The sequence below is a fragment of the Trametes versicolor genome (assembly GCF_000271585.1).
Source record: "Trametes versicolor FP-101664 SS1 unplaced genomic scaffold TRAVEscaffold_1, whole genome shotgun sequence".
Lineage (NCBI taxonomy): Eukaryota > Fungi > Basidiomycota > Agaricomycetes > Polyporales > Polyporaceae > Trametes > Trametes versicolor.
In genome coordinates, this window is record NW_007360321.1 from 968,388 (window position 1) to 990,055 (window position 21,668).

Genomic DNA, 21,668 nt, shown 5'->3' on the forward strand with positions numbered 1-21,668 from the left:
TGGCGGTAACCGTCCGGCCATCGTGTCTAGCTTTGTCAGACTTGAGTATTCCGGAAATTACCAAACCTCCAGGCTATCTGAGCCACGAGCAACCTTCAGTTACGGTTCATTTTGCAAAGACACGGATGTGTTGATACTGCGTTGGCCTGTGTAGTGAGTACATGTGATATCTGATGGTACAATTTGTGAGACTTCGGGAGCATTTCGGGCGCATCATCGAGGCTTCAAGTTGTGCGCAAGATCGCCGGAGCTTCAGAACCCGAACCAGCTCTTCATACCCTGCTGCGTTGCAAGTCTCTTCGCCTGTATAGTCGATGAGCATTGGAGTATCGTCATGTCATGTAGCCGACATCCACGTACCTGCTCGACCATGCTCTTGCTCCCTTGTTCCAAGGAGTCCATGCTTTGCTGCAAGTCCCCGAGCATTTCTCTGCAGATGTCGCGGTCTACGTGAGTTGCAGGTGGTAGATATAGACAGTGCCAACATACCCTCTCTCATTCAACGCCGTTCCGAGCTTGTTGTACAGATCAGCCACGCCGCTGGACATTCCCGCGGCAGCCGCAGACACCGAGGCTTGAGAGGAAGACCCGGCCGTACCGCCCGTGGGTGCAGCACTTGGGCGCGCACTTAGTCTGCTCACGGGCACAACGGGTCTGTCAGGGCCCGCAACTGCATTGGCCGTCAATTCGGTGCTTTTGGAACGGGAGCTCTACATGGAAGTGCTCACGCAGGGCGTCGATCTGGTCTCCCACGCTTGCCCCGGTGAAGGAGCCGATATATCCCATCACGGAGCCCATCATCGAAGGAGGACCGAGAGAGACGGGCTGCGGCTGCGACGGGACTTTCCCGCGCCCATGTGCGAGGTCGACCAACGGGAGGGTATATGGACCTTTGCGGCGGCGGGAGAACAGTGTGTGTATCTCGCTGCTGAGCAGGGGCCGGAGCGATGACCCTGCGGGCGTAGGGAAGGCGGTGTGGGTAATCAAATCTCCCGTGTCGTCGGTGCTTGGGGGGCTAGAGGGAACGAGAGCATATATAAGTGGCTGGAAGACTAAGATAGAGAGGACTCACTCGGAAGACCCTAGTGCGGGAAGCGGAAGGGTGTGTATCTGCTCGAGGTGTGGAAGAGAGTAGATGAGTGCATTTCCAAGGCTCGTATATGCCACGAGCGCGCACGAGTCTGCATCATCATCAGCACAAAAGACCGAGCACGGTATACGCGTCGACTGTCACTCACCACTCCGTTGGACCACCTCGACGTGCTGGATAGTGCCGACTTTGCTCCCCCAGTCCACCTTCGCGATTTTCTCTCCGTTTATGCCAAGCGTGCATCGCACGCCCTTCGCCCCGGCCGCGACGAGGACAAACTTCCTGTCCGCGTCAGCGGCTCCCTCTGTCTGCAGAACCGTGGCAAGGCCCTGGCGATTTGCTAGACATCTGGCTCCCGTCCTCGCGTCAAGTACGAAGCAGCCGCCAGGAATTGGGCGCGCGGGGGCGTCTACAACCACGGGAGGCTGGGTGACGCTCCACGTACCAGCGGCGTCGTGCGCTAGGGCATATATCGAGGTGGCTCCAGAAGCTGCGCTGCAAATGAGGCGAAGGCGTACTTCCAGGTCTGCCATGGAAGGGTATGAGTAGAAGCCTAATGGAGCCTGTTAGGTGACTCGCCTGAGGATGTGCTACAACACGTCCACGACAGAGACAGTACTGGCTCGGCGTCTGAGTGCTTGTGGAGGAAGCTTGATGAGCTGTGCGAGTCGGGGTCGTGGCGCAATATTACTCGCGGACCACGGAAGTCGATGATGAGTAAAGAGCCCGAAGCGTAGGCCACCGCAAGGAAGCCTGCTCGTGTAAATATCACGTAGGTCAGCAGCGGCGGGACTTGACATACCGACATCGCACAGCGCGCACGCAGTAACAGATCCGCGAGTCTTGTGCGGCTTCACGCCGAATGCAGGGCTGTACCGCAAGCCCGCTCGGGGCGGTATATGCGACAAGGAGACGAGCTCATCATCCGGAAGCGACTTCTGGCCGAAGGCTCCCTCCGTGTTCGGTACATTCAACCTGTGCAGGATGACGGCGCCGCTCCGCAGTACCGTCACACATTCTAGAGCCTCCGGGACGAAATGTACAGCGTCTATCCTTTCCTTCGTCAACCTAGGGTCGTATCCCGCGGAAGGGGATTGTATGCGCGAGAGACCAAGCGAGTGGTCGATGAGGAGTGGCGCGAGCTCGATAGTCAGTCTGGGTATCGGAGAGGGGAAGCTGCTGGTATGGGGTGCATTTGGTCCGGTGCTGACCAGGAGGTGCGGGCTCACGTCCAGGAAACGGACGGAGAGATCGCGTAGGTGTGTGATCATGATCCTGTGGGATTGTAGCTGCGTGCCTTATTAGCACGCGCAGAAACCCAGAGAAATGGGCAATATAATCTACCTTGATGAGCTTCATGATACCATCTGGGTCTTCCGACCACGCCAGGCCTCCCTTGATAGGAAGGGGGATCTCTCCGTCGATAGGTACGAGCTTGTCCTGAACCAATGTATCATACGTATGCTTGTCCACCTTGACGAGGTACTCGCCCAAGACACTCCAAAGGCACAGCGGAAGTCTAGCAAGTCGGGCCTCGTCGGACATAGACATCGCCTGCATAGTCATGGCAAGCTCTTTCGCCAAAGCGTCCGCCGCACCGGCGCCCTCTGCATCTTGAGTATCACCGCTTGACGCGACAGCTCCAGGGCTCCCAGGTAAGCTGACGAAAGTGGGAGGCGGAAATTCGAAGGCCTCGGTGATGCGGGCCTCCGGAACGTCCGAGTCTGACGTTACGACTATCGCGCTCGGGTCATAGTGGCCGGAGAAGTGGGGGTTCGAGCGAGGGAAGAGAAGGAAGTCCTGGACGGGGCCAGCCGTTACGTAAGTATAGATGTCTTTTACTATGAGCGAGTCGCACATCGCCGCACGCGTGTGCGGATGTAGGTCGGGCACACCAGCTGGTTTGGGCGACGTAGGGTTCGGAGGGGCCGGAGGCTGGAGTGGCGGAAAGAGCAGCGCAGTGACACCTGGGGACGCGTCGATCGTCATACCTCCGAGGACTGTCAGCACGGTGTTACCCCCGCGAGGGTCGGAGGAGTTCGGGAATCCGCTCCAGGCAAGCTTGAAGATGGGCTCGCGCGGTGGCTCGACTGGATGATCTTGCGGGGCAGACAGCACCGACTCCAGCTTCGCAGTGTCGATGGCGCTGAGATCCTCGTCACCTGTGCTATCAAGAGTGCGGAGAGCTAGTGGCTTATTCTCGTCTTCGAGAGCCCAAAAGCCGATAGTGCCATCAGCGTAGCCGACGGCTAGTAAGTGACCTGAGGGGTGTATAGCCAATGCGGTAGCTTGCAGGCGGCGGGGTAGAAGAATGTCCTAGGGTTTCGACTACGTTAGGAAGAGCCACCAACTTCTCTCGAGCCAATTTACCTTCGCGTGGAATCCAGAGCCTCCAGGCGCACCGGGGGACAAGATGAGTTCGAAGGCTCTGACAGTATTTTGCTCTTTCTGGAGGATATTCGAGCCTGCTCAATTTCGGCCCGTACGGATAGACGCACCAGGTCTGAGACAAGTACACCACCTGGAGATGTTTCTTAGCCTTTACGCGAACGTGAATCCACGCACAATGACTGACCTTCATAGGCCACGAAAAGAAGGTTCAAGTCACGCGGATGAATTACCATGTCGATGATCACATCGCTGGAGTATGGTTCGCTTGAGGAGTAGATGCACAAAGGTGAAGCTGCTTACGAGCCAGGTTCACTGGTGATGGAAAGCTCTGTTGCTAGCGATTTCTTCTCGAAGAGCCTCCACTGATTCGGTATGGCATACGGGGATATGCGTGAGCAGAGCAAGTCGTACGTCTTGATTTCTCCATCTGCTAAGGCAATGAACGCCTGCGGGGATAATGAGTATCATATTCAAACTGGCTTGGTGACCAGCTCTGACATGGGTATGCGATGGGGAGGTAACCAATGCGCTGAAGTACGCAAACAGTTAATGGTGCGGCTCGTGTAAGCGAGGAGAGCACCTCGTACTGTACGGGTTGACCGAAGCCGGTAATCCGTTGTAGCGTAGGCCGCCCAACGGAGGTAAGGTCCCACACATGTAGCCAATTGTGCTCGTCTGCGAGTTGTGTGCGTGTTAACCTCAGATGTACCGCACTCGACTGTGTACTGACCGATACACAAGAGCTTCAGCACAGAGACAGCAAATTGCAGCAGCTTGACCCGCAGGCCAGCGGGCTCAGTGAGCTTCAACCTGTGTGTAACACCAGGAGAGCCGTAGATATATATTGCACCTCGCGCGGTCCCTGCAATGGTCACCCTGAGCGTTCCGGTCGCAATGTGCAGACATGGTGCATTCAGATACTACATACCTACGGCAAACAACCCAGAAACGGGGTCTGTCGCGACTGCAGTCACATCAAGATGATAGGGTATCGTCCTAAGCAAGCCTGCTTCCCAGTCGGATGGATCCGAAAGGTCCAGCGAGAAATCCGGAAGTGCTTTGACCGCCTGCGAGGCGAACATGATGGAACTATTGCCGCAGCTTGGGTGCGCCTATATCCAGCTGACGAGATAGCGATGTGGTGGTGTCTGGATTTCGACGAGTAGAGCCGTCAGGGTGATGGTCGTCGATGAAGGCGGCGTCGAGAGGGGGGCGCCTGAGCCAAGACGCGCTCGTTGCCGCAACGCGGGGATGTCACGTGTCGAGACGCGTCAATTACCGACAAATATTCTTGGCGAGCGTTCCGCCGATTGCTCTTGCACTACCCTCCGCTGTGTAACGTGTATAGCTGAAGAAATCAACCTAGTGCTTCGGTACGCTTCTAGGTTGCAAAGCTGCAAACGGATTGCATGCAGGATGTTGGAATGGCTACTCCTATAGCAGGCCATGCCCCACTGCGGCGCTCATGTGGACCCACACCCTAGCGTCATCTGTGAGCAGGTGCCCCCTCCCCCCTGCGATAAATAGGAGCCGCCTGGAGGGGCACTTAGTCCACCAAGAGAATGGCCCATCCTCTCTACAACCAACCTCCCCATCAACTCTCTCTGAACATCGAACACTACTTATGTGGGTTGCTCACTACGCTTCCGGGCTCATCGCGAAGCCGTTTGCGCCTAGGGTCCCTCTGTCGCTGCTCGCTCTTGCGGGTGCCTTCCCCGATGTCGTTTTCTTCCTCCTCCAGTTCTTCGGCATCGAGACGTTCAACCTCGACAGCTCCTTGATTCCGCACGGCTGCTTCCCGTATACCAATGACTATCCGTATAGCCACTCGCTGCTTGGTATGACGCTGTCGGGTACGTATCCCTCAAGCCTCGGTGTGCTCAGGAATGAGAGACTTACCCGTCTGCGAGCAGGTGTCGCATTGGCCGTTGGGTACAGATGGAGCACCTCCGCCCCTGTGACCCTGAGGGACCAGTCTGCTATCGTGGCAGCCTCGGCGAGCCACTTCCTGCTTGAATGGCCGTCTCACCGCGAAGGTATGCAACCAGTTTGCCCTTGATATACCGCAAATCTTAACCCCTGCGGCAGATATCAAGATTACGCCGCACGACTCCTTCCAGCTCGGTGCTGGCTTGTTTGACAGCCCGGTCGCGACCTTCCTCGTTGAATGTGCGATCTACCTTGCTGGTCTGTGGGTGTACACCACGTTCGCCCCGATCACGACCAAGGTCGGGTACAAGACGCACAAGAACCGCCTCTGGGGAATCACGCTCTTCTTGATCGGCGCACAGGCTCATTTCGCGTTCGGCTCGTAAGTGCAGTGCCGTGTCCTACCCATCTACGGGTCGCTGAGTGGAATACATTTCACAGGGCACCCACGACGGAAACACGCTGGGTGCATGCGCCCCTCTTTCTTAGCCAAGTGCTCGCGAGCTCATGGTTGATTGGCAAGCTGGAATCGTGAAGTGAGACGGCTTGAAGAAGTCAAGAATGAAGCACATAGTTCTGTGATAATAATGTAGCGTTAGAACTGTATGTACAACAGAAGAAAGAGATTCTATCTCACCCCTCGCCATTCTTACGGTTTCACATCGTCAACAGCGCACTGTACTTTTCGACCGCCTCCGCGAAGGATGAGCGGGAGCCGGCCCGTCTATCCGGAGCCGCCATAGGAAGGAAGTCGGCATGGGCGCCTGTGTGCGCCGTCCCCTCCGCTCCCGCCTACATGGATTCTGCTTCAAATCCGCCTACGCCTTCGAGCTCTGATGCCTCCACCTTCGAACGATGGCGGAGAAAGTTTTCAATGATAACTGGCGTCGGTGGGACAGCAGAAGAGCGAGAAGCTGACATGGACGCGCGCCATCATACCAAGTGCGAGAAGTGGAAGAACGAGCTCATGACATACAGTCAGTACCATTGGATTCATGCACCCTGGGACGTTGACACTAGTCGTACTCAAGGCCGTGGGCTACCCTCTCGCTTCCTGCAGGTCCGGCCGTGGTATTCATGATGAAGCACCTCAAACTGAACGGCGCGGATGTGTCCTCCGACGACCTCGTCTGCGCGCCGTGCGACACGAACCGCTCGGGCGGGTTCAGCCCAGAAGCGGGCGCGGTCGTGCTCTGCCAGGGCAAGCTCATGGACAAGAGCCACATGGAGGACACGATCGTACACGAGCTCGTACACATGTACGACCACGCCAAGTTCAAAGTCGACTGGAATAACCTACGTCACCACGCGTGCAGCGAGGTATGTGAGCCGTTGCCTTCACCCACTTTCTATAGCCCGTTCCCCCCGCCTCGTGTCTGCGACGCTGACCGCCTTCCCTGTGAACTATTGCCGTGAATTGTGAAGATCCGCGCGAACAGCCTAAGCGGGGACTGCAGGTGGAGCCGCGAGTTGCGGAGGGGGTTCGTCGCGTTCTCGAAGCAGCACCAGGTCCGTACTTCCGCCGAGGCCATTCGTGCACCGCAGCTTAACCTGGCGCACGGCTTCCCACAGGAGTGCGTCCGACGCCGTGCTGTGATTTCCGTCCGCAACAACCCCGCGTGCCCAGACGACGCCGCTGCGGAGCGCGCGGTCAACGAGGTCTGGGAGAGCTGTTTCAACGACACCAGGCCGTTCGACGAGGTAAGGACAGCACCGGCTCGCTCGACGGGTGCCGTATCACTTACGCTTTCATTGACAGATATACTAGAAGCGCGTGCACGATTGCTTCATTCCGCCCGGCAACTTGAGTGGCTCCTGAGGGCGATACGACCAGTACTTGCGCGCAGTTGTGATGTGCTGCGAAACAGGAGAGCGCAGGGTTATTCTCAGCGGAGTCTCGTGATGCGCGTTTCACGCGCGAAGTGCCGCTTGTGGCGGGAGATGTCGTGCTGGCCGTAGCTTCGTGTGGGAGGCTGCCCGTCGCGCCGGTCGCCGTCCGAGGAGCGTGTGCCGGATGCCAGCAGCGCGTTGCTGGCAGTGTAGACAGCCCGAGCAAAATAGAATATTGGACCATCCTCGCGAGTGCGTGTGAGACTGCGCGATGCATGCATGGTCTGTGCTGGCGTGTGTTCCAGCCCGCCATGTCATCGTCAGACATGCATCAGGCAGCAGGAATAGGACAGCGGCATGTTATTCTTGGCTGTCTGCGGTGAACCCTGCCTAGAATGGGACCAATCGGCGCGATCGGTGGCGGACAGGAAGGTTCTCGGGCAGGCGTGCGAATCTCGCACCCAGTACAAAGACCCAGCCTCCGTCGCGTCCGCCACGCCCGACGCCCTTGTCGACCCGCTTCCCAGCTTTTCTCCAACGCCCCTCCCTGGCCCGTTCGCCTCAAAAGCTCACCAGAAGCCTCCATTCGCCATGTTGTCCCAGCTCAGGTATGTGCAGTCGCTCTGGTCGCGCGTCTGTAACGGTCGGTGTCTGAGACGAAATTCGCGCGTTCTTGCAGCCTCGTCGCGGCCCTTGCCCTCGCCCCCTGGTCCTCCGCCCTGCTCCTGGCCACCCCCGTCGACTGGCACTCCAGCTCCGTTGTGAACATCAGCTGGTCGAGCGTCGCCTCCGACCCTCCCTTCTCCTTCGAGCTTGTCAACACGGATGCGTTCCACGACACGTTCGCCCTCGCGAACAACGTCAACCCGACCTTGAACTTCCTCTCCTTCGAACTCGGTGTTGTCCCCGTCGGGTATGTGCTCGATTTTTGGTGTTACATAGAGCAGCGTAGCTTAAACGTGCCCCCTCTTGCAGCACATATACCCTGGAGGCCATCAACGTGACGTGAGTAGCGCGGGATTGCTTTTCTTGGAACCCGAACTAAAGGGAGTCATGCACAGTAACAACGCCCAAATCTTCGACCAGACCCCGTCATTCAGCATCGGAGCGGCCCCGGCGAGCACCTCTTCCTCGGCCTCGTCGACGGTCTCGTCCGCCGCCTCATCCTCTGGGTCGGCGTCCGCATCCGCGACTGGGTAAGAACCGCTCTCGCCACTTCTGCCTTTGCTCCTGCTGACCTCCCCTCCAGCTCTGGCTCGAACACCCTCACCGTTCCCGCCGCGTCGTCCACCTCGGGCGGGTTCGGCACTACGGTCTCCAACACGGCCTCTGCGTCCGCTTCCGGCTCTGGCTCTGCCGCCGGCTCATCGTCGTCTGCTGCCCCCACGAGCTTCAACAACGGCGCGGCGTCGCTCCCTCGCCTCGCCACCTGGGCTATCGGCGCCCTCGGTGTCGTTGCCGGCGCTGCTGCCCTTCTTTAAACCGACCTGATCATGGGCTGGTTATGATGTGGACGGGAGGCTCCATACGGAGGACTTCTAGTTGGGTTTCACATTTTTGGTCTTGGCGTACTTTTCATCTTCTCTGGCTCTCTACGTTGGACCCGTATCCCAGAGTACCATCAATTCAGTAATATCCCGTCACGCTACGTACGGACACACGCGCCCTCAGGCCCCTCCTCATTCCATACGGACTTCTGAACACTGCTTTCGAGTTCGCCGTCGTCGTCCCGTTGTGTTTGTTGTTCGAGTATAGTGCGAATACCACGACACCGGTTCCACAGTCTTTACAAGTTGAGCTTCGGGCAGCCCCGTGCTCTTGTGTGGTGCAGATACCCGATGTCGTCAATGCGATGATCCTGCATCAATTTTGGGTGTGCGCGAGACGTGATATATGCTACAATACAGAGACGGTACAGTAAAGAAGTGTTCGGAAGAGAGGGGGGATCGAGATGGAGAGCTAGGTCCTGTCGGTTCGTACGTACGAGAGCTGCGCTTCAACACGGGAAGATCTCTGAATCGAACGGGAAAAGTCTGGGTTTCATGGACTCGCACGCGTCCTCCGACTCGTGCATCTCTTTCACAACCGTGATCGTGATCACTACTGCCGATGGCAGGGAGGGCGAGTCTGCCGACCGAGCGCCCCGCCGCCTCCTTGAGAAGGTGGGCTGAACCTTGTTTTTCCACAGCTGGCAGCAGTCCTGGGATGACAACAGGCACCGGATAAGCTCAGGCTCGGTTACGCAGGGAACCAGGGCAGCAGAGCAGGTACGCACCGACGTGAGGCCGAAGATGGAGAACGTCGTGAGAGGCACTGTGAGTCGCGTAGCTGGTAAGTGGCTGTGCCAAGTACTGGGTGGTGGACGAGAGAAAGAGCTCACTCAGGGCTTGCAGAAGGATGGTGGCGATGCGTACAGAGTCGCTACCGACGTAGGTGCGCAATGTACTGAGGCTGTGCGAAAGAACGGGGGAAAGACGTCAGCGACTGGTAACTACGACGGAAGCCGTCGCGCGGATCCCGGGGCACGTGCACGGGCGGAGGGACGGACGGACGGACGTACATGAGGAGCAGTGCCTGGAGACAGGTGAAGGCGACGATGCGCGCGGCCTGGGAGAAGCTCAGGAGTCGCGGGAGGCGCCAGGTGGGCAGGTGTCTCCGCGTCGCGAGGGAGTGGACGATGGCGTACACTGTCGGCCACAGAACGGACGGGGTCGAACTTATTGAGTATAGAGGACAATAGGCGACAGACCGACGTACTTTCGAGGGTGAGGGTGATGACTACGATGACGGCTATGAAAATCTGTGCGGTCGTAATGCTGAGCGGGCCGGTTGTGAGACTATGGAACGCGGGACGGAAGGTGGTGGTATCCGGCTTACAACGCGGGGTTCTGCAGGGAGCATGCTAGATCGTTGGGCATGTGCCTGACTTGGTCTGGGTGCGCGGCGCCGAACGCGGCGACCCCAGATACGAATACGAGGAAGACGATATATGGGATCACGACCAGCTGTATATGTGCTGAACGGGTGGCTGTCCGGCAGCATGGGGCTTGGGGTTCACGTACCGTCATCCGGAGGTGGTTGGATTTCGGATTCTTCGAAGGGATCATTTGTGACTCGGCCAGAAGGTCGATCACCAGGGACAAGGATACAGCAGCGAACCTGTGCCGGGCGGACATGAGCGTCCTGGGTGGCTTGGGGCCTAGGCGTACACTTACGTGCATTGGACACCTTCTAGTAAGGCTGCTTGAGTTACACATAAGCCAGCTGGGGGGTTCGGGCTATAGATTTCCCCGGCGTACATCCTGTAGAAAACCGGGCGTGAGTGTTGAACAACGGGGAGAGCATAGTAGGGTACCCTCACAGGAAAAACTGAGGGACTGTGCCGAGTAGGCAGATGGCGAGGAGGTTCAACAAGACAGGGCTGCGTTTGTAGACGGTGTGCGAGAGCAAGAAGGTTGCGATGAGGAGCACAAGAGCGAACTGGCCGATGGTGGTGAGCGCAAAGGCCGCATTGACGAGCATACTGGGGTCTGTCCCTAGACCGCGATACAAGAGAGCCCGCGACAGATGTCCAGCATAGTCTTGGCCCGAGGCATCGCGAGGGGTGAGGTACATCGAAAGCACAGAGCTGCAACAATTGAGCGAGGAGGTAGTCGAGCACGGTGAGGAGGAAGGGGAGCTCACTGAGAGTTCGGACCATACAAGTAGGACCAGCCTAGCGATCTGTCGAAAGCCAAATGGACCATATACGCCTAAACCAGCGGTCCCATGCGCTGTCTGTCCGGGGTGTGATAGAGTGGTAGATGTATACCGAGTATCATCAGAAAGGCAGACAGATGTCAGTCGCGGGGCATGTCAGGTGAGTTGCAACGGGAGGTTATATAAGTAGAAGAACCGGGCGAGGCTTAGGTTCATAAGGTAGAGAGGAGACCCAGCGTCATCCGAGTATCACGACGGTTGACAGCAGAAGGCCGTTCGCGACGAGAGACTGCGTGCATCGTATGGCGTTGCTGGTTTTGCGCATGAGCCATGCCTAGTCCATGCTTGTTCATCATCCTCAAGCCGCATTTCCGTGTCCCCGCAGCCCTCACCCTACACAGATCCAGCCACAGATGCGATAATCCGACTGACTTGATGAACAGCGAGCGAGTAGTGATCCACAACCCAAAAGTGATTGTTGACTACGTGAGACAACGTCCAAGAGAGATTGTGCAACGCTAGCTAAGTTGCAAAGCGTCCTGCGTAGGATTTACAAGCAGGTTAGCGAACTCAGCGTATACCGGAGCAGAAAAGGAACTTACGTTACTGTCCGTGTATATATAAGTGGTACGTAACTGAGCAGCACCCCAAGTAAGTCCACAAAGGTGTCAACGATGACTCAAGCGACATACATATCAGCTCATCTGCCGCTGTAGGGTATTTGTGTGCCGTTCAAAGAAAGCTTGACGAACCTCCAAGGGCCTCGACCCTCTGACAAAGTACGAGGAGGCGGTCAAGATGTCGAACATTTCGATGCGGCCTGAGGTCCGCCTCAGAGCATGCCGGCAGATGCCGCCGCCGGGCCACTTGAAGCGCGCGGGAAAAGAACTGGGAAGTAGCCTAGTACGGTGCACTCCTGAAGTAAGCGCGCTGATTGCAACAACTGAAGTGCAGAGAACTTGGGCTCGGACAAGGCGCAGGTTTCCTCCGCCCACCTCTCCTCCTCCCCCTACTCCTCCTCCTCGGGGCTCTGCATCACCGCCAGTCGAGAGATTCTACCTCTCTCAGTTGTCTCACGAACGCCGAGCTGGAGCCACGTAGGTCTCAATTTATGCATGATAGCTGTTCCACTGCTGAGGATATCTCATACATAGTTTGAGTCCGATGCGGAGGCAATAGTGTACCTTTCATCCACCGACGCGTCCCTACCCACCACTCACGCTATTCAACGTCCGGACGCCCTATACGAACGCCATGCCCAGTTCATCACCCGACGACCCCACCTCCCCCGTCTCCGCAGGCTCGGCTCCTTCATGGGCTCGTCCACGGACACCACTACCTCCCCATCGGTTGGCGAAGCTCGCGAATGCGCTCGGTGTGTCAACACCAGTTCCTGCTATCTATTCCGTCTCCTCCCCTTCTCCCAGCTATGCCCCTTCGCCGATCGTACCGAGCACCGCTGCCTCCTCCGCTTTCGACTTCAGGCGGTCCCCCACCCCGTCTGCAGCATCCGGGCACACGTACACGCCAGCCACGCAGACCTCCAAGTATCTTCTTCATGTCATGCCGCCAAATCATCTGCCCCACGAGTCTGAGACCTCTTACGACAACGAACTCCTTCCACCACCTCCGACGGCCTCAGGTTATCACGCGCAGTTCCGACGAGGTATCCTGGTCCCTGTCTACCCCACGCTCCAAAGCCAGCTCGCCGCCATTGCGAAGGAGTACGCGCTTCCGAGTACAGTTGGCCTCGTCCTGTACTTGATCAACTCCTCTTCCGCGGCGCAAGCCAGCATGCGGCTGGGCAACATGGTCGAAGACGAACAAGACGTCCCTGGTCCGAGACTTTCCGAGGATATTTGGAGACACATATGGGTGCGTGTCCTGAAGGCGGAACGCGAAGACATGCCTTCCTCGGCTGTGCGCACGAAGGGTCTCGGATTTGGCACTCCGGCCGCCCAGTCTTCGCCCTCCCTGCTGCAAGATGTAATGTCCAACCAGAACAGTTTGCGGCCACTCCTTTCCCCCATGAGGACGGAAACGCCGCAGCTGATAACGCCGTCGCCTTCTACCACCGCGTCGCACTCCGCGATCTCGTCCCGGTCAGATCTTGATTCTCCAGAGTCGACGACGTCTGTATCAGACGGAGACGGTGGTAACGGGGACGACGTGTCGCTTCCAGGGCTACACTCGCCTGCGCTGATTCCTATCTTGGCGAAGGTGGAGTTCGACATCGACAAGCGGAAAGCGACGTGGTACGATCGGTGGAAGCGGAGCAGGCGCTCACAACACGCCAAACGCGCGGAGAGTAGGTTGGATGTGCAGAGGCGGGCAGCGTCACGAGCGGGCGACGAGTCGGGCGCGGAAGAAGAGGGCGGGGAGGATGGGGAGCGGAGACCTGCGATGCCACTGCGCTTGGTGGACCGGCTGCAAGCTACGGCGAACACTCCGGTTCATTTGCGGCCCACGAATGGGCGATTGCTCGGGCCAGGTGCGGACGATGAAGATGAGTACGCGCAGCTGCCGGATTCAGACGGGGAGGACGAGGATGAAGGGGACGCGACGGCGCGGTACGGACAAGGGCACGTGAGTGGTGATCCATTGGCGGACGTGTTTGGCACGGATGCAGAGACGTGGGCGGACATGCGGGCTGAAAACGCATCCCAGAGGAACACCGTGAACCCGAACGTTGTCAACCTTGCACTCGACGGCGCAGCGCTTTCTGCGCTACCAGATCCGGTGGAGGACGGGGAGGAGATGCAGGCGCAGGATGACGCGGACGACATTGCGGAGCTACTGAGACGGAGTTCACGGCCGCAGCTATCGGTCGCGATACCGGCTTCGCCCCCACAGGAGGGACGACGAGCATCACAGGGTTCGGGGTTGTCGCGGAAACACGTTCCTCCTGCGCTGAACCTCGCTCCGTCCCTTCCTGGTGCTTCTACACCTGCTGATGACCCTGACGCAAATCTTGCGTATCTCCAAGATGAGACCACGCCTTCTTCCAGCGAGTTTGCAAAGACCGGTGATGCACCCTCGGACGGTGAGACAACCCACAAACCACGCCGGAGTCCGTTGGACGAGAAGCGCGAGGGTGTGTTCTACGACGAACTTAACCTCGGGCTGGAAAGCTCGTATGAGGTGACGCTGGCTGCTCAATTATGGGTGTACAGCCACTGACCAATGTTACAGTTCGACGAAGACGATCCGCACGACCGTCGGCGAAGCCAGGTACTGATGATGGCCAAGCTGGACGAGATCGAGCGGGTAAGGATATTTATGCAATTCGCTACCGACGTATACTGACAACGTGGCCTAGAATCTTGCCCAGTTCTCTCCTCGTCACATGGCGTTGGAGGACCTTGCGGCAGAGACTCCGACCGGGATGCCCTCAATCGCGAACAGTCTAACACCGCCGGCGTGGGGCAGGACACCGAGCGCAGGCCCTTCTCCGGCCCCAGGGTTCGTCCCTTCTGATTGACTCGCAATCGTTCGGGATACTGAAGGCTTGCGTAGGCCTGCGCCGGAAGGCGCCTCCTGGCCTGCCGTGCCGTATTCCGCCTTGTCCGTTATGAGCGGCGGCGGTGCCCCCGCAGGTTTCGAAGCCGCAGACGACCTCCCCTCTCCACCCCGCATTGCGTTCAATGGCATTTCGACCGATCTTCCGAAGTCGCCATTCCAGAAACGCACCACGATGGACGCCATGTCCGACGAAACGCTCGCGCGACAGCGCGAGTTGCAAGAGGAGCAGGATGCACTCTACCCTCCTCTTGTGGCCCCATCTCTCCTCCGTAACTCATCAGCAGATTCTCCCGTCATCCCACTATCCCCCGACCCGTTTGGTCGGTTTCCGTCAGACCTAGACAGCGTCCCGCCCATGCAGGAGGAGATCTCTGGCCGACCTCCCCCGGGGAGGAAGGCATCCGGTCTCCGTCACGCGCATAACAACAAGTCGTCGAGCGGTGTATCTGACGCACCGTCGAGTCGGTTCTCGATCGACTCTCTTGCCTCAGACGAGGTTCCAGCCACCCCAGCTCTCTCTGTGGCGGCGACAAAGAACCAGAAACCTGGGTCGATCATGAGTGTGAAGAGCATCAAGAAGCTATGGCGGCGGACGAACAAGTCGTCGGTCTCAGGTGCGGCTTCTCCTGCTGTCCCTGAGTCTGGGAGGTCGTCCCCGAACTCGGCGCCGGCGGTGGGTAAGCGGTCGTCGCGCACGATGTCGCGAAGCCCCCAGCCGGAACCGTCGATGCCACCACATTCCGCTCCCGCACTCGCGCCGCTCAAGCCGAAACGTTCGCTGCACGCCTTCCAGTTCGACCAGCAGTCCCCCTATCCGGTCCATCCACCACCGCCCCGCCAGCCTTCCCCTTCCATGCCGCCGGCGATGACGCCCCCGCTGCCCGCGTCTGCCCCTGCCGGGTTGATGCAGGGCGAGAAAGGTGCACGTAAGTCGATCCTGAAGTCTTTCAAGTCGCAATCGGGGAGCCTCTCAACACACTCGTCTTCCTCTTCAATCGGCCAGACTCCCCGCTCTAGTTCTGAGATGGTGCAAGAGACCCGGCGGCGCAAGGGCAGTGTCGTTGAGCTTGGGTCTGTTATGAAGCGCGCTTCGGGCGTCACTTCTTCGATGACACTCGTCGACATCCCGCGCAGTCCAGCACTCCCCGAGCACCTCGCCAGCCAGTCCCGTTCAAATAGCCGCCAGTCACAGCTATCGAACGCGAGTGGGCGCATATCCGTGACGTCGCGCCAGCGGCCAAGCATCTCCTCGACCGACTCCTCATCGTCCCGGGCACCCTCGCGGCTCATGGCGGGGGCGTCACCACCGCGGAACGGCTCCGCGCTCAGCGTGCCGCGCACGTCGGGCGACTCCTACGACAGCCGGCCAAGCTTGGACGAGTCGCAGTTCGAGATCGTCTCGCCGAAGCTCATGCCGTCGCAGGCGTTGTCGTATCCATACCACGCGATGGACAACTCGATGTCGTCGTCCGAGTAGTAGCGCGCGACGTGACTTTGCTTTCTTGATGATCATACGGCTCTCTCGCTCTGTCGTCCCCCAGGTCGCGGCCCCCAGCCTCGGATCCCCGTATATTTGGCCGCGGCGCGGCCCTATTCTGACCGCCAGCACCTTGGGTGCACACTTGCTTTGTGGGTTCCGCCGATGTAGCGTCGCTTTGTATATTCCTTACCCGTACCGTACCGACCCAGCATTACTACTATTCTGACCACTCCCGCTCTATCGATATCGCCGTCGTACATTTCCCCCGCACTGCACTCCCCAGTCGACATGTTTTATTAATATATTCCGCGAGTAGACCGTGCGTAGCACACGCGCAAAACAATACATGTTTCCCCGCCACGCGAGGTGAGGTCCAGCTAGATTGGGTGTGATGTTTGTGCGTATCTAGAAGGAGTGCTCGGTGGAGTCCTTGCCGACGGCGGACGTGCTCGAGGAGCCCGCGGAGATCGTGGTGAGGATGCGGTCGATGTAGTTCGCGCCGCTCCACTTCTGGTGCGTGAGCACGTCGCACCCGATCTCCTTCTCTTTCTTCTGGACGAGGTTGACGTAGGCGAGCATGCCCTCGGTCTTGTACTGCCGTGCGAGCTCCGCTGGAGGTGCGTTAGTGAACTGTATAAGACGATGTCCTCAGTGCGAGCGCCTTACCAGCAGCAACGGCGTTCAGGTGGAGGCCGGCGAGCGAGATGAGTTGGAGGACGAAGCTAAAGCAGAGGGTAAATTGTCCAGTAGCGAATGTGAATCAGGATGGTAGCTCACCCTTCCTTGCCGAGGTCCCAAACGAAGTTCTTCAGGTCCTGGTCCGAGAAACCTTGTCCGGCCCAGTTAAAGCTCGGGCTCAGGTTATACACGAACCACCTATATGCCACCAACGTTCAGCACCGGAGTATAGCAGCTATGTGAGAACAGCACGCACTTTCCAGGGTACTTCTCCCGGATCTTGCGCGAGAAGTAGCGCGCCTGCTCGAGGTCGGGTAGCTTTGTCTCTAGCCAGATCATGTCCGCGTAGGGCGCGAAGGCGAGCTCGCGTCGGATAGCGGCCTCGACGCCTCCCGTGTAGTGGTAGTAACCCTCGCGGGTCTTGGGCACTGCGGACAGTCAAAACTGCTACTGAAGCGCTGCAGAGGGTATAAGCTTACAGTCCCAGTCCCAGAAGATGTTCTCGCCGAGGATATCCTTGGCGACGTCCCGTGCGTCCGCGTTCGACTTGCCGTGCACCGCTTCGAGGTAGGCTTTCAATGCGCCCTCCTTGTCAGCGACGCTCGACTTCTGCAACGCGTGTTCGAAAGCTGCATATGCCCTCTCATTAGCAAGATCGCCCAACGTTAATCAGCGAGTCAGCCGACCTTCATTGAACGTGCAAAGCGGGTTCCGCGCCAGCCAGTCCGCCTCAAGCGTGTCAATCTCCGCGCCGGTCTTACCCTCCGCCTCCGCGGCAGCAATCACCTCCGCAAGGGCACGGTCAGGCGTGCTGATACCACGGATGAACTCGTGGTCAAGCGTGTCGACGGTACTCGAGAGCAGCTTCGCGGACTCGGCGTCCGTGCGCGCGATGAGCAGCATCGTGGACTTGAGCAGGTCGAGCTGGAAGCGCGCGGCGATGAGGCGCGCGACGTGCGCGGACGCGGGGACGAGCACTTTGCCCGCGAGGTGCCCGCACTTCTTGCCGCCGACGAGCTGGTCTTCGAGATGGATCGCGGAGGCTCCCTGAGGGATGAGCAGAAAAACGTTAGCCTGCGTATGTCAGACAAGCAAGCAGGGGACATACCGACTCCGCAAAGAGCTTAGTCAGTTTCATCACGGTAGACTGACCACCGTGTCTATAAGTTTAGGATACCTTTGGGTCAGTCCTCTTACGGTCGCGGCTCGTTCGAACGAGCAAGATTATTCACCCCATGTCTGCATCTGCAATGATAGGCCGCAGATAGTCAACGTAGGGCACCTTCGCGCGGGCCTCTGCACCGATAGTCCACCGTTCATCATAGTGCTTCTTGTCATGCAACTGCTGTGCGCGGAACAGCCGGTGAACCTGGTTTGGCACCGTAGTATAAGGGTAGTCTCTATTGCGTATGTACATATATGAGTGTGTAGTAAACTTGACGATGATATCTCTGCGCACCCCAAATCCGGACCGACTTCGTTATTCCCGGTCGTGAGCACGCTCGAGGCGGCCCAGCCACTGACATATACGACCTCTTGATGCGGCGCCATCTGGGTCATCTGCACAGGGTCAATCGCGCCCATGGTATGCACTGGCTTCCCCTCCGCATGTGCCTTCTCGAAGAGCGAGTAGAGCTTGTTTGCGAGGAGGGTGGAGGGCAGTGGAAGGACGGGGAAGGAGCCCTGCTTCGACGCGACCTGCGCTGCGGTGTATGGACGCTTCAGAGAAGCAAAGCGGGGGTGGTTGAAGAACGTCTCCATGTCTGCTACCCGAGCCTCAAACGCCGCCGTCTCTTCCTCCGCAGAGGGCGGGGTGAGGGGGAGGGCCGGGGTGGAGAACTTGAGCGAGCTCATCGCGCGGGACCCAGATGGGAGGAAGCGGGCTGGGGCTCGGAGGGTTGTTCGTAGCATGCTCGACATATCAGTGAGCAGCGCGTCGTATACCCGTCCTCAGTCAAGATGGTGCACGAACAGAGGGAGGGGTGGTGGTCGAGAGGATGGTGAGCTCGCGGTACTTACCCCGCATTACTCCTCCGGCTATTTCGGAACGGGGACGGATCCGGGGTCGCGCGCAAGCGCTTATTAGTACCCCGCATTCTCTTCGGCCGTGCCATGGTCGCACTGTTCGGTCGAACTGTCTTACAAAACCCGGTCCATGTCCATTCGTACGAATCACAGTAGCACTAGTATACAGATGTGCAAGACCCGCGAGAGCATACAACAAACAACAGAAAAAACAGGTGATTCCATGTGCAATCCCCGACACGCGACTGAGACGTTCACAACTTTGCCGGGTTCTTCCATGACGGTTTGCGTTTCTAAAGAGCATATGTCAGACGTGAGTTAGCATGAGTAATCAGTTGCACTACTGACCTGGATAAACGCCTGGAGGCCCTCCTGTATTCCGAGGACCGCAATGTCAGCGGATTACACTCAGTTGGGTCAGGTGTACTACCGCACCTGGATGTTCTCGCTCGTGAAAGCGCGCTTGCTTTCCTTGGACTTTATGTGTGCGACGACGGCGTCTTCTATGCTTCCGTTCCGGCTAGCGAGCAACAGAGCGCGCTTCGTGCTTTGGACAGCGTCCGGACTGTTCGCGTTGATCTCCGCGGCCCACGCTAGCGCTGTCGAGAGCACTTCGCCTTGTGGTACGACCTTGTTGACACTGCGAGGAAATTAGAGCGGCACTGACAATGGAGACGTAAAACTTACAAGCCGAATCTCTTCGCAGCGTCTTTTGCAGTAATGGTCTTGCCAAGGAGCAGCATCTCGCTCGCAAGCTGATGTCCGGCGGTCCGAGACAGCCTCGGCATGCCTGATGGAAGCCGGCAGCGTCAGTAAATGCGTGCATCGGGGGGCGTAATGCCGGCCCACCTCCTTGCACCGCGACGACCCCCCGCTTGACTTCGGGGAGTGCGAACTTGGCGTTCTCGCTCGCCACGACCAAGTCACAGTTGAGGATGGTCTCGACTCCTCCGCCGTACGCACCGCCGTTGACCGCGGCGATGATGGGCTTGCAGGTGGAATACCGCCTTGAGACGGAAGCGAAGCCGTCCACGTTGTCGATGATGCTCTGCTGGTCCGACTCGGCCCCGCCGCTGGCCTGACGTTTGTTCCACCTTCGCGAAGACGTCAGTCCTGTCCCCGAATAGACTGCATTGCACTTCTGCTCACGCAACGAGATCGGCGCCAGCGCAGAAAGCGCGTCCTTCGCCCGTGATAATTGCGATCCTGCGCCCCTGAGGTGAGTACAGAGAGTTGGGACATACGCAGGCCACTGCTACCATAGACTGGGCTCGTTGTCAAACCAGTCGAGCACGGCCTTGATGTCAGCCGTCATCGTAGGGGTGATCGCATTGAGCGACTTGGGACGGTTCAAGGTGAGGAGGATGACATGTTCCTGTGGGAATGCGACCTTGATCTCATTCGAGTAAGAGGGTGGCTGCAGTGACGTTCCGTGTGCCATAGTGCTACAGAGTGTACAGCGAGGTGGTGGTAGGAGGAAGAGGTCGTGAGCGAGCGTCCTTGGCAGGATGGATTCACAAGGATATCATAGACATAGCAATATAAGCGGTGGCTGCGAGCCGGCAGACTGTTCTCCGGACAAGAAGCTTGCGAATAGCCGAACATGGCACGCTCACCAGGGTCAGTTGACTCCGGTCCGCGGACTTTGTTCCTCGACTCCCCGAGTTCGGGTTAGGGTCTCTGGGCGCAAACTACTTAAAGTTATATGGGCGAGCGAGGTATCTAGCTCGTATCGTACAAATGAACACAAAAATGGATTCATCGCGTTCATTGCTTGCGTATTGGCGCTATACAGAACTCCCATGTGCGATCCTCTCCCCCCTCTCCCGTCTTGCCCGTTCCATGGGCTCGCTCGCCCTTGGTCATGCGGTGTTCATAGTCTTTCCAGGCTGCTCGATGGAACACGAACGATCGTAGCTGTTTGTATCGTGGATTGGGTTCCTCGCCAGTCGTAGTCGGTAGAGGAGGATTTTTTGCGAGCTTGGGAACGTCCCTAGAGAAGTGCGTCAGAAAGACGTACTGGGCTCGTAAAACAAGTAGGTGCTTACCACAACGTATACGGAGCGACATTACGCAGAGTGATGAGAATGGTGCCCCTGTTCCTGCGGTCCGTGTCAGCTGTATCCTCGGCCTCGTCTTCCTCCGGGCCATCATCGTCGGGATCTCGTTTCCGCTTGCGAGACTTGTTTACGACGGGGATGGGTCCCTTTGTGAGGAACGGCGCGGCGGAGCGCAGAAATCCGAGCAGCAACAGCTGGTTGGAGAGGATGTTACGGTCCTGGTCGGCGATGCCTTTCCCTATTTTACAAGCAGTTTTATCAATGGACGGACGCAAAATGAGAGCGAAGGCCTGTACAGACCTGCGTGAGGAAAGTTCCACACAATACGGTCAAACGTGCGCTCCTTCAGTGCGGAGACTTTTTCGAGTTTTGTAGCGTCGACACGGAAAAGCACAATGACGCCTTTTTCTCGTAGCGCCGCGACGATCTCCTTGGCCTCAGGATACTTTGCATAGCACTCTTCTTCCGAATCGTAGGCTGTTGCGATGATATTCGACGCCGGGAGAAACTCAAGCTCCGGCGGAGGGTGTAGCGCAAGCGCGCGCGCAAACGAGAAGTTCCCCTCTCCTATGAGCAAAATGTTGTCCGTGGCGGTGAAGGGGATGGTCGGGCGCAGAGGGGCCGCCTTCCCCTTCTCCTTCGCCTTCGCCTGCACGACGGCCTTGATGCGCTCCTCGTGCTGCGCCGCATGCTCGACCTCCTTCTTCTTCTTCAGCCGCGTCTGCTGCGACGCGAGCGCGGCCTTGAGCGAGCCCTTCTTGCCGCCTTTCGCCATGCTGATCGGGGGAGGCGAAGAGAGAGGCGTTGTTTGCGCGTGTTTGAAACGGAAGCCGCAGGCATACACGGCCAAACATCCGAGCGCGCCGGAGAGCGCGCGCGCGGATACGTGGCGCGCACCGAACTCAGACACGTCCGTACGCCATATATACCCTCCTCAGCTGCGGATACACGCCCCTCACACACA

General features: G+C 58.3%; 9 protein-coding genes across 9 annotated transcripts; 4 read left to right on the forward strand and 5 right to left on the reverse strand.

Annotated features, from left to right (window-relative positions):
- Nucleotides 1–150: 150 nt before the first annotated feature.
- TRAVEDRAFT_138398 (uncharacterized protein) lies at nt 151–4,603 on the reverse strand. Its single transcript, XM_008034468.1, has 17 exons — nt 4,410–4,603; nt 4,212–4,343; nt 4,069–4,156; nt 3,980–4,010; nt 3,782–3,927; nt 3,666–3,730; nt 3,589–3,611; nt 3,461–3,538; nt 2,435–3,406; nt 1,893–2,379; nt 1,670–1,843; nt 1,239–1,616; nt 1,073–1,181; nt 729–1,015; nt 490–670; nt 361–430; nt 151–303 (listed from the first exon to the last, which is right to left on the reverse strand). Exons 1-17 carry the CDS (start codon nt 4,561–4,563, stop codon nt 253–255), a joined length of 3,426 nt encoding a protein of 1,141 aa, XP_008032659.1. The 5' UTR covers nt 4,564–4,603; the 3' UTR covers nt 151–252.
- A 502-nt stretch (nt 4,604–5,105) lies between these two features.
- On the forward strand, nt 5,106–5,945 carry TRAVEDRAFT_41433 (uncharacterized protein; the record flags this gene model as incomplete). The annotated part of the gene is made up of 4 exons (XM_008033904.1): nt 5,106–5,334; nt 5,395–5,517; nt 5,570–5,792; nt 5,852–5,945. 4 exons carry the CDS (start codon nt 5,106–5,108, stop codon nt 5,943–5,945), a joined length of 669 nt encoding a protein of 222 aa, XP_008032095.1.
- A 246-nt stretch (nt 5,946–6,191) lies between these two features.
- On the forward strand, nt 6,192–7,481 carry TRAVEDRAFT_157867 (uncharacterized protein). Its single transcript, XM_008034469.1, has 5 exons — nt 6,192–6,387; nt 6,471–6,730; nt 6,836–6,919; nt 6,983–7,111; nt 7,170–7,481. The coding sequence occupies exons 1-5, from the start codon at nt 6,207–6,209 to the stop codon at nt 7,176–7,178; spliced, it is 663 nt and encodes a 220-aa protein (XP_008032660.1). The 5' UTR covers nt 6,192–6,206; the 3' UTR covers nt 7,179–7,481.
- A 260-nt stretch (nt 7,482–7,741) lies between these two features.
- On the forward strand, nt 7,742–9,104 carry TRAVEDRAFT_55069 (uncharacterized protein). Its single transcript, XM_008034157.1, has 5 exons — nt 7,742–7,848; nt 7,920–8,153; nt 8,216–8,245; nt 8,302–8,436; nt 8,490–9,104. The coding sequence occupies exons 1-5, from the start codon at nt 7,832–7,834 to the stop codon at nt 8,719–8,721; spliced, it is 648 nt and encodes a 215-aa protein (XP_008032348.1). The 5' UTR covers nt 7,742–7,831; the 3' UTR covers nt 8,722–9,104.
- Nucleotides 9,105–9,236: 132 nt separating this feature from the next.
- Nucleotides 9,237–10,762, reverse strand: TRAVEDRAFT_41436 (uncharacterized protein; the record flags this gene model as incomplete). The annotated part of the gene is made up of 9 exons (XM_008033905.1): nt 9,237–9,440; nt 9,516–9,553; nt 9,621–9,691; nt 9,801–9,927; nt 9,998–10,056; nt 10,118–10,245; nt 10,303–10,399; nt 10,456–10,542; nt 10,602–10,762. 9 exons carry the CDS (start codon nt 10,760–10,762, stop codon nt 9,237–9,239), a joined length of 972 nt encoding a protein of 323 aa, XP_008032096.1.
- A 1,529-nt stretch (nt 10,763–12,291) lies between these two features.
- Nucleotides 12,292–15,293, forward strand: TRAVEDRAFT_157873 (uncharacterized protein; the record flags this gene model as incomplete). Its single annotated transcript, XM_008034470.1, has 4 exons — nt 12,292–14,080; nt 14,132–14,206; nt 14,259–14,401; nt 14,456–15,293. Coding segments are annotated over exons 1-4 (2,634 nt in total), but the record flags the coding sequence as incomplete, so codon positions are not given.
- Nucleotides 15,294–15,307: 14 nt separating this feature from the next.
- On the reverse strand, nt 15,308–18,530 carry TRAVEDRAFT_157876 (isocitrate lyase; the record flags this gene model as incomplete). Its single annotated transcript, XM_008034471.1, has 9 exons — nt 15,308–16,552; nt 16,608–16,663; nt 16,719–16,817; nt 16,876–17,047; nt 17,099–17,248; nt 17,306–17,666; nt 17,728–17,779; nt 17,852–18,019; nt 18,079–18,530. The coding sequence occupies 9 exons, from the start codon at nt 18,528–18,530 to the stop codon at nt 16,347–16,349; spliced, it is 1,716 nt and encodes a 571-aa protein (XP_008032662.1). The 3' UTR covers nt 15,308–16,346.
- Nucleotides 18,531–18,767: 237 nt separating this feature from the next.
- On the reverse strand, nt 18,768–20,100 carry TRAVEDRAFT_138410 (enoyl-CoA hydratase/carnithine racemase). The gene is made up of 7 exons (XM_008034472.1): nt 19,904–20,100; nt 19,794–19,850; nt 19,494–19,738; nt 19,332–19,434; nt 19,080–19,284; nt 18,993–19,016; nt 18,768–18,937 (listed from the first exon to the last, which is right to left on the reverse strand). Exons 1-7 carry the CDS (start codon nt 20,083–20,085, stop codon nt 18,899–18,901), a joined length of 855 nt encoding a protein of 284 aa, XP_008032663.1. The 5' UTR covers nt 20,086–20,100; the 3' UTR covers nt 18,768–18,898.
- A 311-nt stretch (nt 20,101–20,411) lies between these two features.
- On the reverse strand, nt 20,412–21,479 carry TRAVEDRAFT_157880 (25S rRNA (uracil2634-N3)-methyltransferase; the record flags this gene model as incomplete). The annotated part of the gene is made up of 3 exons (XM_008034473.1): nt 20,412–20,637; nt 20,693–20,942; nt 21,005–21,479. 3 exons carry the CDS (start codon nt 21,477–21,479, stop codon nt 20,412–20,414), a joined length of 951 nt encoding a protein of 316 aa, XP_008032664.1.
- Between the last annotated feature and the right edge of the window lie 189 nt (nt 21,480–21,668).